We start from the raw sequence: 13721 nt of genomic DNA on the forward strand, positions 1-13721 counted from the left end.
AGGCCTAACACATGTTGGCTATATAGTAGGGTTAAATCCCTCAACATGTTAGTCTTGAGGTGATGCTCGGTATTGTGAGGCTGATTGGTTCTGATACCAACTCAAAATTTATAATTAACGTGATTGTAAATGCTCAGCTCCATCAAACTCAATCAATGCTGAGTGAGTGATTTTTCAAATAAGAAAAGAAGGCTCAAAAAGTCATTAGGCACAAAAGGGGAAAATTGCACTCTATACCTCTTTTATTTTACCAATTTTAATTTTTACCCTTTTTTTCTAATTCTTTAATATATAACCACTTTCATATCTCATGTTCCCACTATACCCTTAGGGTAATGAAAAAAATTAAATGACTCCTCCAGATAACAACTCTCTGTGGGAGGACGATCGATGATTTCGGCCACCTCCGCCACCTTCGTTCCTCTTGTGGGCGATCGACGATTTCGAACCAGCCTACCGTCTTCTGTGGGTGTGGGCGCACATCTTAGATTAACAACAACTCTTCCCACACTCGTCCCTTAGTCGAACGGCGACTCAATCCAATCCACCATGTATGGTTGATAAGGTGCCCAAGGACTCTGCCATATTTGGAGAATGTGGTAATGGATAAGCATGGTGATTGAATATGGCAAAGATAAACACACATGTATGTTTCTCTTAATGCTTGAATTTTATTTATATTTTTTTTCATATAATAGTTACGACTGTAGGAAATTGATATGCCTATACTAAGTGCCATGAACTCATTCATGTTAAAGTCAATTAAAAGTCATGCTCAAAAATCATATTGGTATTGTGATACTCTCAAAATTATATGTCCTTTTACTTTTTGTTGTTTCTCATTTTTTGTTCTTTCTTGTTTACTTTTTTACAACTATGATACACGAGGTTCACAACTAACTCGTTGGCAATTTCATCATTCTCTATTTTGTGTGCTTAAAATATTTCTCTTTATGTATCTTTTGTGTTGTTCAATTGAAAACCTTAAATATTTTTTTCTTTAAATATACAATTATCAAGTGTCTCAATGCTTCTTGTTTACCTAGAGAAACTATGTGTTTTATCAAATGTCTTAATGTATCTCATTTGTACTTTAATAAATGTATGTGTTCATAGAAAGTATTTCATCATGTCATCAATGTTATCAAGTAAGTATTTCATCATGTCATCAATGTTATGAAGTGTTATGAAGTATGACTGAAATAATATTTTATAATCAATGAATCTAGTTTTCATTTGATGCTAAAAGTGGAAATCATTGATTGGGAAAGAACTTTTTTGTAGTTGCTTTAATATTAGAAATCAAGCTTACATTGGGGTCATTAACAAGATTATAACAGCACATTGCCATTACCTTGATGTTGGGTAATTACTTGCCACTTAATTTTTTTTCTTTTTGTGATTTGAATATTTTTACTATTTGATTTTGATTATGGTATTGTGTAGTGCTGGAATTGGTTTGTTCTCATTGATGGTTGCCAGGGCAATGGATTTTGGGGGCCTCAATGCAAAAGGAGAAGGTAACAACTTGTGAGTCTTACCTTCCAATGGTAAAGATAATGAGAAGAGTTGAGGCTTAATGGTATGGAAAAGAAGATAAATATATTCAACAAACGTTTTGATGAACTTAAAATTGGTAAGATATATCTTCACAAGCAGATGTACTTCTGAGTATACAATTATGTTAATTTGTATATATTTTGCTCATAATTGGTTGAGTTATGTGAATTGGGATATCTTTATTTTTTTCATTATAATTGTTTAAATTGAATTTCTGTGTAGGCAAGTGAGATATTTGACTCAGAATTATTGGATGAAGGGCTTATACCTTCTCTACAACATGCCATGGAATGTTATTAGTGGAAAATCTATCAACAATTCCATACCAAGCAACTACTTATGACCAAGTGATTGAGTCCATCATTGTGGTTGTACTTTGTTTCAACACTTCATCTCTTGTGAAATTCTTGTATTAAAAATGAATGTTAAAAAAAATGAAAAACTTAATTAACTGAAGGCATAACATGCCACTTGATTTGTGTTATTTTATTTCCATTTTGATTGAAGATTTTGAAATAATTATCTCAGTTATGTTGCTTGATATAAATTTTTGATCTTTCTTGAACTATAAATATTTAAAGGCTTTCATGTTTTATTGTGTTCTAGATTTTTGTTTCATCATTTCACATTCAACCTCAGTTGGTAGAAAGCTCATTCTAGTGGAGGCTTCCTGATTTTCATAACAATGAAGCAAACTGACAGTGTTATTCAACTGGTGTTGATAGTATGTTACGTGTAAAGCCACAACAATATGCTTATCATTGTGATACAATAGAGAAAGAAATAAAACTGGTAACTATATCGTTTGATCTTCAATAATGTTCTTGGAATCAGACAAATAGTTTATTTCTTGCTCGATTTAAAATCCACCCAACTGACGGAACCCTTCAAAAATTTTGAATTTAATTTTTGAAAAAGGTCAGACAGTCATGGAGAACTCAATTTAGTGCAAATGAACTATTGATTGTTAAGTTCATGCTAATTATAAAATAAACTATTAACTCAACATAATAAAATTTATCACTATTCTAAAATTTATCATGACATGACTTTATTGTGTATTTATTAGATAAACTCCGTATCATAAAATAATTGTGTAAACGTGTGCCTCAAATAAGATAAAATAAAATATAATTTATCATTAAAAAAGATAAACTATTACTTTAAAATAAGGTAAACGACATGTTTTATTTAGATGAACATTGTGCCTCAAATAAGATAAATTAAAATATATTTATTATTAAAAAGGTAAACTATTACTGTAAAATAATGTAAACGATATGTCTTATTCAGGTAACTTACGTACCTTAAATAAGGTAAACCAAAATAATCATTAAATATAAAAATCACTACCTTAAAATAAGGTAAACAACTTGTTTTAGTAGGCAATTTTTTTAACTTAAATAAGGTAAACAATAGGCTTTATTTAGGTAAATACGGTGCCTCAAATAAGGTACATAAAAAAAAATTGTCAGTAAAAGGTAAACCACTACCTTAAAATAAGGTAAACAACATTTTTTTATTAAGGTAAACACACTGTCTTAAAATAAGATAAACAACATATCTTATTAAGGTAAACACCTTGCTTAAAATAAGGTAAACGACACCTTATTAGGCAAACTTCCTGCTTTAAATAAAGTAAATGACTCGCCTTATTTTGTAAGAACCATGTCTCAAATAAGGTAAAATAACACATAATTTATCTTTAAAACGGTAAACCGCTACCTTAAAATAAGATAAATAACATGTCTTATTTATAAAAACTCGCTGCCTTAAATAAGGTAAACGACTCACCATATTGAACAAACACCGTGCCTCAAATAAGATAAACTAAAATATAATTTATCATTAGAAAAGTAAATTATTACCGTAAAATAAAATAAACGACATGTCTTATTTATGTAAGATACGTGCCTTAAATAAGGTAAACTAAAATAATCATCAAATATAAAAATCACTACCATAAAATAAGGTAAATGACTCGTTTTATTAAGCAAGCTTTTTGCCTTAAATAAGGTAAACAACACGCCTTATTTAGGTAAACACGGTACCTCGAATAAGATACACCAAAATAAGTTTATCAGTAAAAGGTAAACTACTACCTTAAAATAAGGTAAACAACATATCTCATTAAGGTAAACACCCTACTTTAAAATAAGGTAAAAAACATATCTTATTAAAGTAAATACCTTGTCTTAAAATAAGATAAATGATACACCATATTAAGCAAATTTTATGCCTTAAATAAGGTAAATGACTCATCTTATTTTGCTAAGTACTATGTCTCATATAAGGTAAAATAAAATATAGTTTATCATTAAAAAGGTAAACCGCTACCTTAAAATAAGATAAATAACATGCAATTTAGGTAAACTTTATGCCTTAAATAAGGTAAACGACCCACATTAATGTATAAATACCGTGCCTCAAATAAGCTTTTTGCCTTAAATAAGGTAAACAACACGCCTTATTTAGGTAAACATGGTAACTCGAATAAGATACACCAAAACAAGTTTATCAGTAAAAGGTAAACCACTACCTTAAAATAAGGTAAACAACATATCTCATTAAGGTAAATAACATATCTTATTAAAGTAAATACCTTGCCTTAAAATAAGATAAATGACACACCTTATTAAGCAAATTTTCTGCCTTAAATAAGGTAAATGACTCGTCTTATTTTGCTAAGTACTATGTCTCAAATAAGGTAAAACAAAATATAATTTATCATTAAAAAGGTAAACAACTACCTTAAAATAAGATAAATAACATGTCTTATTTAGGTAAACTTTATGCCTTAAATAAGGTAAACGACCCACGTTATTGTATAAATACCGTGCCTCAAATAAGCTTTTTGCCTTAAATAAGGTAAACAACACGCCTTATACCTCGAATAAGATACACGAAAATAAGTTTATCAGTAAAAAGTAAACCACTACCTTAAAATAAGGTAAACAACATATCTCATTAAGGTAAACAACATATCTTATTAAAGTAAATACCTTGCCTTAAAATAAGATAAATGACACACCTTATTAATAAAATTTTCTGCCTTAAATAAGGTAAATGACTGTCTTATTTTAAGGCACCGGTGGGATGTCAGCCAAAGGGACTCCGACGCTCAAGTCAGTACGATTTTAATAAAAAATAACAATAACGAAAAATAAATAAAATGTAAATGGTAGCCAGACAGATGAGTGGACAAGCAGACAGACGGACCAAAGGAACAACTATGGTGGTGAGGCTTAAGAGAAAAGTTAGAAAGGACAATTGTCTGCTTGAGCAAGTGAGTAGTGTGAGTATCAAATCTTTGATGCCCTACGTCTACTATATGGTTTCTTTTATCGTGTTCCCGCAGTACTGTTGCTCTCCATCCACGTCACCCATTGGACTCGTTCAAGTTGGTCGCTTCTCTCATTTTGTGGGAGTGGTAACCATCTTTCAGACTGGTTCAATATCTACTTGGTTCCACCCGTTTGGCTGATTGGCCAGACTCAGACCCAGTTGCGGGGTGAAATGGCTCATGGCCCATAAGCTCACCCGTTTGCCTATTTCAAGGCCTAGTGAGTTTGTCTGGCTACCTTATTGGGCCTAATAATGTTGGGTTCAATACTGATGGGCCCGTCTGACTTGCAGATTGGACTTCTCAAACATGTTGTAAATATTAAACAACTTTTTTACCTCTACAATACCCATATTCACATCAAATAGAATATTGATTGAAATCAAATTTTGATTCAAATTGAGCAACTAGTGTATCTTATCTACCAAATCTAAAAATTTCATATCTTTATGCACCATTAAGAGTTTGATTTCAAGATAAATATCTTTGTTGTTTGCATTCATCTTTCATTAAAAACTATGTCCAACATCCTTGATTCTTCTTCTCAATATTACAAATATAAAATCAATTAGGCTTGACAATTTCCATTCTTTTGCACTATTGCTCACATATTAGATTAAAAGTTATTGACATGACTACTTTTCAAAAATTTACTCCAAAAGCTAGCTTCTAGAATAACTGTATCTCATTAATTACTACAAGAAAAAAAAAATGCTATATATATATATATATATATATATAAGTGTGTAACCTATAATTGTATTTGTTCCACTTTATCATATTAGCTATATATATGGTTACCTTTAATTAAAATCATATGTATAAAATGTTTGTGTCTTTTGCACACCCTAGAAATTGCAAAGACGAATCAATGATACAGGAAAAGTCCATCAATTAGCTAAACTGTGCTCATAATTTCGCCATCATATCTATTAAGAAAATGTTGCCAATGGGTCCCTGCAACCACTACACTGGGGATACAACCCCAAAAAAGGCACTAATACAAGCTAGAAAGTCAACCTTATCAAGCTTCCAAATATGGTAGGCTGCGTTGAGGTTGATGAGTCCAGGTAGAGCTGAGAGAATTATGGAAGGAAGTATCACTATGGGTCTATAATATAGCCACTACGTCAAAAATTGCAGAGATATCAGAATTATAATACAAATATTTAAGAGTGACCACCTCTAAACTACCACTTGAACAAATAATTCACAATATAATTTTTATTTATATTTATCACTATAAACTATATTCAACAACAATATAAACACCTTCAACCCAAAAATTTATGCACTTTTATTCTTTAAGGATAAATTATTTGTAAAAACTTAAAAGTTGTATTCAAATTTCTTTCCAACAAAAAAGAATTGACTTCAAATATGAAAAACTTTAATCTAGAAATTACTCCGATCCAAAGTGTGACTCAACATTCATTTCCTCTTTTTTTTTTTTTTTTTTTGTCTCCATTCTCTCTGTTTTCAAACACTTGTATTTGGTGTTGTTCAATCCAGACCTGGCCGACTTTAATGAAGATAGATTAAAAAATAATGACTAACAATATTTACAGAGTTCAAAATATCAATTTTTAAACAAAACTAAAAAAGTGAGCATACAAATAATGCCAGTTGACACTAGACCATCATTTTATAACAGTGATTGCTCTCAAAGGAGATCCAACTAAACTCTCATCAAACTATACATTCCAGAAAAGGATATGAATTCACCAACAAAGCTCTAAAGGTTTCTCGACTGAAGCATTAGCTTGTAGAGCATGTACATCTCTGGGGAGATGCTAATGTCCCTTGGACCCCCTGAATGAATTATTGAAAGGAAATATTACTAACAGTAGCAGAAATCCATGATCCAGAGAGAGAAAAATACTCAATCCATAAATACCCCTCTAATTCTTCTTAGACTCTTATATATAGTATACACTATTTTATTCCCAATCAATACCCCTTAATACAAAAAGTCACACACCCTTATATTTATTAAAGTCTGCCACACCCTTCTAATTCTGAGGATTCCTGCATATAAAAGAGGAACAATAATCACCAAAACAAAATAAAAGGGGAGCCTAAATCTATTGAAGAAATTAGAAAGAATGCATTTCAACAAACACTTATAATGCATTTCATTTTCGACATACTTTTATATATAAATTTTAAACCAACTATTAAAAAATACTAGAAACAATTCTCACAAACACAATGAATCTAAAAGAGCCATCAATTACATGAGCGACTATTAAAAAATACTAAAAACAATACTCACAAACACACTTAAACTCATATATATGTAAGTAGCCAGTTCAAAGAATAAGAAAGTAGAATTGGAGGGAGAAACCTGACGAAAGATTGAAAGTAATCCAAAAATATTGAAAGTTCTCACTGTTGAGATTGCAACTATTGAGGTCTAGTGTTGATGGTGGTGATGGAGGAGACAGAGGCGAACGAACGCTGACAGTGGCGGAGGAGGCGGAGGCGGACGACCGCTGGCAGTGGTGGAGGAGTCAGGAAAACGATGGTATTGGTAAACTCTCGTTGTGGAAAACAATGGCATTGGTCAACTCTCGGTGTATGTTGAATCACATGTGTCGAGGTGGTTGTTGAATAGCTTTAGGAGATTAAATGGTGATTTACTTATGTGAGGGGTATTTTAGGTACATTACTAATAAAAGCAGGTATATTTCAATTGATTTTAATATGCTGTTATTTTTGGTTAATTGTAAAAGAAAAGAGGTATTCCTCAATTTCTCCCAATAGCTCATTTACAGTTGACAAATTAAAACAAAAAATGAAAATATTCTTTTTACATTAATGATACTCTCATCATTATATTTATAGCAACTTTTATCCCTTACAATTTTTCAATTTCTACTTGCATTCTATTTCATACGAGAACAAGTCCAAAATGGAGCATAGCGTGTCACACATGGTATCAACTGATGATCAACTAACTAGCGTATTTTCTAACCAAACCACAGATCATGTCTTGATGTTCTACTGTAGAAGATAATATGATCGTCCTAATCACACATTTTTGTATATTTAATATACTCTCCTTGATGAATGATGACAGTGATATATAGTTGACTATCATTTATATTAATTAGTAGTTGATTCTTTTTATTTAGTAATATATATATATTTATATATATGTTTACGCTATGTAGATAATATCCCTTTGATTAGGGTAATAATTTATTTTCTTTAGTTAGTTGATTGTGTAATTATCTCATTTATATAGTCATGTACTGTTTAGGAATAATATAACAATTCTTCAATCTTTCATTCTTGATTGAGTGAACTTATGGGTTTATGAATAAAAAAATGGTGCCTATTAAGGAACGGGTCTCTTTTATATACCTTTTGACTTAAGATTAAATTTCTATATATAAACATATTAATATTTGTTTTTTGCTCTAATTTTCACATCTGTCCCTTTTCTATATATTTATATATATACACACTTATGTCAACATTTGTCTAGATTAATTACATTTTTCTTTCATTCTTATCAATTATAACTCCCTAATATATTTACATTAAAAATTTAATCGCCAAAAGTGGCATTTTGTTTTTATTTCCTATATCGAAAGCAATATATTTCCTGAATGAACTTTCAAGAGTTAAACATTAAAAAAAAAAAAAAATACATGATACAAAAATTAAACAGATTAGAAACGAAGAAAAAAAAAAGATTTAGTTACGTACGTAACATGCGTTTGGTCATTTTATTAATTCTTATTATTATTTTTTTTTTGGTTAGAAACGACAAAGAAAAATTCTCAAACAACTTGAGAAATCTTTCTTGCATTTCAATATATACAAGACAATAGCTAAGAAATTCCCCATGCACACGCAGAAAATCAAAATGAAAGTGTTGACAAACACATCATCTCATGACCGGCCTGATCATGATATTGATAATATTAAATTGAAGGATCGATATGATCGATCAATCGATCGATCAAGTTACTAGTATTGGTCCACAAACGATGCTAACATATCATATGGTCTCTGGCCATTCCAGTTGCCTGGTGGATCATAGTTGCAAGTAATAAAAGAACCCCTATTATTATCACACCGAACCTTAGCACACCCAAGACGAACCGAGTTACGCCACACCACCTGAGTGTAGTGTCCGCAAACCCTACCAGCGCGGCAAGTATTGGAGTTGTAGTCGTAGTCAGCCTTCTCCGCCACCCACATCCTCACGGCGTTGACACCCGAAAGGTCAGGCCTTCCCCAGGCTATGTTCTCGCCGTAAGGCCCACTCGAGTGAACGAGTCTGCAGTCACCCTTGCGCTGGTTGGCGTATCGACGCGCATACTCAGCCACCGTGTTGTCCCATCTGATCGGCCCCACACCCACCTGCGCGCGCGCAGCGTTGTGGGCGTTGAGAAAGTCTTGTGGAGAGTCTTGGGCATGAGTGGTGGTTTGGAGAATGGTAACCGTGCATGTGAATAATAGTATCACTAGTAATAGTGACATTCTATTATTATTATGACCTCCTAATAGCTCCATATTTTCCTTTTTTTTTTTTGTTGCTATATATGTGTTTTTGATACTATATTTATTGCTTATAGGATCTATGTGGTGGATTATTGATTCATAATGTACACGATATTTATAGTGATGGAGTGTGGAATTTTTTTGATTTACTTGCTATTATTATAACAATTTTATTAGATAAATATGGCAGCAGCCGGCGGCGGATAAAAGATAATCATAATGGAAAAAAAGTAGACATACGGATCAAGTCACGCATGCGTGCGTGACTGGTCCTGTATTTTTAATTTATTTATTAATTTTGTTTTAGTAGTAAAAAATTGAGCTAAATATAATATTTTTTGTGTCTAATTTAATCGTCATTCTTCTTTAAAATGAATTAGTTATCTTTTCATAAAAAAAAAAGAAAGAAAGAGAGAAATAAGTTGAAAGAGGCATTTTTTTAGTATTTTCAATTATTATAATCTATTTGTATTTGTATTTAATTTTCCAAGCTTAAATTTTTTGGTGGTAAAATAAAACTCCCAAATGACAGAACTTAGTAAATTTAAGGTGTCATCTATTTTTTAGAGTTAACTGCCAACATAGACTACTTATGTGTACACTCTTGTACACGTAGCACATTTATATTAGTACACCTAATATTAAAATTATAAAAAATATTTCAAAATTTATAATATTTTTTAAATATTTTATTTTTTATTTTAATAATTTTATTTAATTTTAAAATAAATTTTGAAATAAAATATTAGGTGTACCGGTATAAACATACCACACGTACAAGAGTGGACACATAAACAGTCCATAGTGGCAGTTAACTGTGAATTATTTTTCTCTGAATTTTTCCATCTCTCTTTTCTCCTATAGAATTCTAACTATTTAAGCTTCTATTTATAGGATGATAAAATGACTAATGTGCAAATACGTACACTTACGACAAATTGCATAAGGGAAATTTGCACCCAGAATATTCTAATTAGATTAACAATTATTACACTAATCGGTAATGCTCTTATTGACTTTCTTAGTCAAAAGGCTTAGATTGGTATCGATCACTGTTCATATCACCCAAATATTGTAGTTTATGCTTACATTGACTATCTACAGGGTATTTCAACCCTAATCAACGACCCGATCATAATTCAAAATGTTGAAATTAAAGAACATATTATAATTAAGTGCAAAATTAAAAATATATAATATTAATTACTTATAATTGTTTTAAAAATTTAAATTATTTATAACAAATTCTATAAAAAAATTTATTATTATTTTTATGAACTAAATCTTAAATAAACTCTATCTTATCATGACGTTTGTGTTTGTATGTAATAAAAAATTCTATAATTAATCGTATGCACAATTATTGAGTTTTTATACCTCACGACAACGTGACATTTTAAATGACATAGATTGAACTCACAAAATTGACTATGTCTAAAAAAGGTTACGGGTAAAAACAAAGTACTGAAACAGGTACCGAAAGTCGGGGTTGGGTATATATATAATTATTAGCAGCAGAGGGACTGTTAATGCCCTGCCGCTAATAATTCTAACGATTATTTTTTTTAATACTATTAGCGGTGGGGCTCGCCACTAATAGTTTTTTTTTTTTTTTTAAAAAAATAAATAAGTAGAATTAGCGGTGCATTCTGGTTCTGCCGCTAATGCTACCACTATTAGCGGCGAATTTTGCTCATCGCTGATAATATTGCGGCTATTGATAAATTTTATTGTAGTGATAGTATATAATAAGACGATGTCTAACTTAACTATAAAATATTAGCATGTGAGTATATAATATTTACTCTGGATATAAATTATTACTCATCGTGTGAATATATTGCTCCACATACACATAAGTTAGTTCTTGAAAGTCTAAATTTACTAAATAAATGAGCTATATTAAATGAATAACCGGTCTGAGAAAAAAGTGGTGAGGGATTGAATCCATGGCAAATCTCATAATAGGAAAATTATGCATCGTACGACACTTTGCAACTTTTATTCTATTTTTACGTTATTATTTTATATTTTTCACTATTATAAAACATATTTTCTTATTAACTTATAATTAACCTAAGCATATGACCACCTTGACTATCATTCCCGTGCGATATAAATTAATGTACCATTATTACAATTAAACTTACTATGTATAAATAAGAAAGAGAGCAATAAATGCTTATATATTGATCAATCCTATGAGTCAAATGTATAAATCATATATATACACGCAATACTATCATCAATAATATCAACAGTAGTGGGTTAGGCCTGATCCATATTAAGAATAAACAAAAAAATGGCTTAGCCCTGTTAGAGATACTTTAGATTGATGTTTTCTCTCTGCTCAGTTAGTTATGTCCGATACTATTTTCTGTTATTTCAGTTGGAATGCCAACTGTATTTTCTTGTATTTGTTCATTCTGTTGTGTTGAGAATCATGAGGTTCCATCTCAAAACCAATTGGCAATGAGTGGAGTAGCCCATGTTCTTATATATGGCTCAATATTCTTACATTTGATCTATGTGGGACAATATTCTCCAATATCCCCCCTCAAGATGGTGGCTATTTTTGGTCACCAATCTTGAATCACCTTATCATAAGTAGTGTCATTTGCTCGCTTATTTTTTTTTATTTTGCGGCTGGGAGTTCCATTTACTCGCTTATTCTTGCTCACGGCTGGGAGTACCATTTTGCTCGCTTGCGGCTGGCTAACTCTTTGATAGGTGTGGATCGAAAGCCCGCTAGGGATATGGCTCTGATACCATGTTGAGAATCATGGGGTTCCATCTCAAAACCAATTGGCAATGAGTGGAGTAGCCCATGTTCTTATATATGGCTCAATATTCTTACATTTGATCTATGTGGGACAATATTCTCCAATATGTTGTAACCTCTTCACAGCCTATATATATTTTCTTTGGCTCTCTATTCAATAATAGTTCAGTTCACATTTTCCACACCTTCACTTTTCTCCACCTTTACATTCAAACATAGTATCAGATGCTTAGGTTTCAATGGCGTCCAAAGATACATATTAAGAATAAACAAAAAAATGGCTTAGCCCGGTTCGTGTAAAAATGTTGTTGTTCCGACCCAAATGATATTTTTAGTAATTATTTGGTGGCGTTTGGTTGGAGGTAATGAAATGGAATGGAATGGAAAGGAAACAATTTTTATTTCATTCCTTTATTTGGTTACATTTAAAATCATTGGAATACCATTCCGATGGAATTGTCTTTCTATCATTTTAGTGGAATGACTATTCCATTTTAAAATAGAAGGAAAGACCATTCCAATGTAAGATTTGAAAAAATTTAATAATTTTTTTTATCAATTTTTTTATGCATTTTAAATTTTATTCTATTCCATTCCTATTCCAATTCCCATTTCTATTCATGATTCTATATTTTCATTCATCCCAACCAAACGCCACCATGTTCAGTCCAAAAATATTCCTGTCGGATTAAGCGTGAGTCGGCCTTTAACAGTATGTTCCCAAGTAAGGGACTATTTTTTATAGAAGCCTAAATTTGAGTATTTTTGTTTTGAGAAAATTATATTGTATATTTATTTTATTTTAGTTGTTTTAATTTTTACCTTTACTTTATATTTTTTAGGGTGTCTACACATTTGGTACCTTGTGTTTTATCTAAATACAAGTTAGGTATACTGTATTTTCAACAATGCTTAAATGGTACCTTGTATTTTAAAATCATACATATTTGGTACCCCTAAATTTAATTTTTTTTAATAAAATTTTATTAATACAATCAAACTGTCTAAAATTTTATGAATTCTGAATTCAAATTTAATTATTTGATAACATATATTTGAGATCTGTTTGGTTAAATTGATAAAATTGTATTGATTAAATCGTACTTTATGGACCAAATATGTACAATTTGAAAATATGAGGTACCAATTAAGTATTATTGAAAACATAAGATACCGAATATGTTTTTCATGAAAACATAAGGTACTAAATGAGTATATTCCCTATTTTTTAAGATATACACACTTTTATAAATAATTTTTCCATTAGACCCGTTAAGTTAATGTAAATTATATTCTAGACTTAAGTAGAGAGTGATGGTATATTTGAGCAACCCACTCATAAAAGTTGGTATATTTTTATAAAATATAATATGAGAGTATTTTTGATTAATGGATGCAAAAAAGTGGTATTCCTCAACTTATCTCGTATTTTATTGAGATAATTATACAAGGGATCATTTTTTTGTAAGAAAATATATTTTTATGTTTAAAGATTTTTTTTTTACACTTTTTCATAGA

The 13721-nt window shown here is 30.7% G+C and overlaps 1 protein-coding gene and 1 long non-coding RNA gene across 2 annotated transcripts; one reads left to right on the forward strand and one right to left on the reverse strand.

Annotated features, from left to right (window-relative positions):
* The first annotated feature begins 343 nt into the window (after positions 1-343).
* On the forward strand, positions 344-1957 carry LOC115723443 (uncharacterized). Its single transcript, XR_009685564.1, has 4 exons — positions 344-646; positions 1285-1365; positions 1447-1636; positions 1783-1957. It is a non-coding gene; the product is annotated as an uncharacterized LOC115723443 (long non-coding RNA).
* A 6660-nt stretch (positions 1958-8617) lies between these two features.
* LOC115704466 (pathogenesis-related protein 1) lies at positions 8618-9511 on the reverse strand. Its single transcript, XM_030631674.2, has one exon. It carries the CDS (start codon positions 9431-9433, stop codon positions 8885-8887), a length of 549 nt encoding a protein of 182 aa, XP_030487534.1. The 5' UTR covers positions 9434-9511; the 3' UTR covers positions 8618-8884.
* Positions 9512-13721: the final 4210 nt, after the last annotated feature.

This window comes from Cannabis sativa, unplaced genomic scaffold (genome assembly GCF_029168945.1).
Source record: "Cannabis sativa cultivar Pink pepper isolate KNU-18-1 unplaced genomic scaffold, ASM2916894v1 Contig3, whole genome shotgun sequence".
NCBI lineage: Eukaryota > Viridiplantae > Streptophyta > Magnoliopsida > Rosales > Cannabaceae > Cannabis > Cannabis sativa.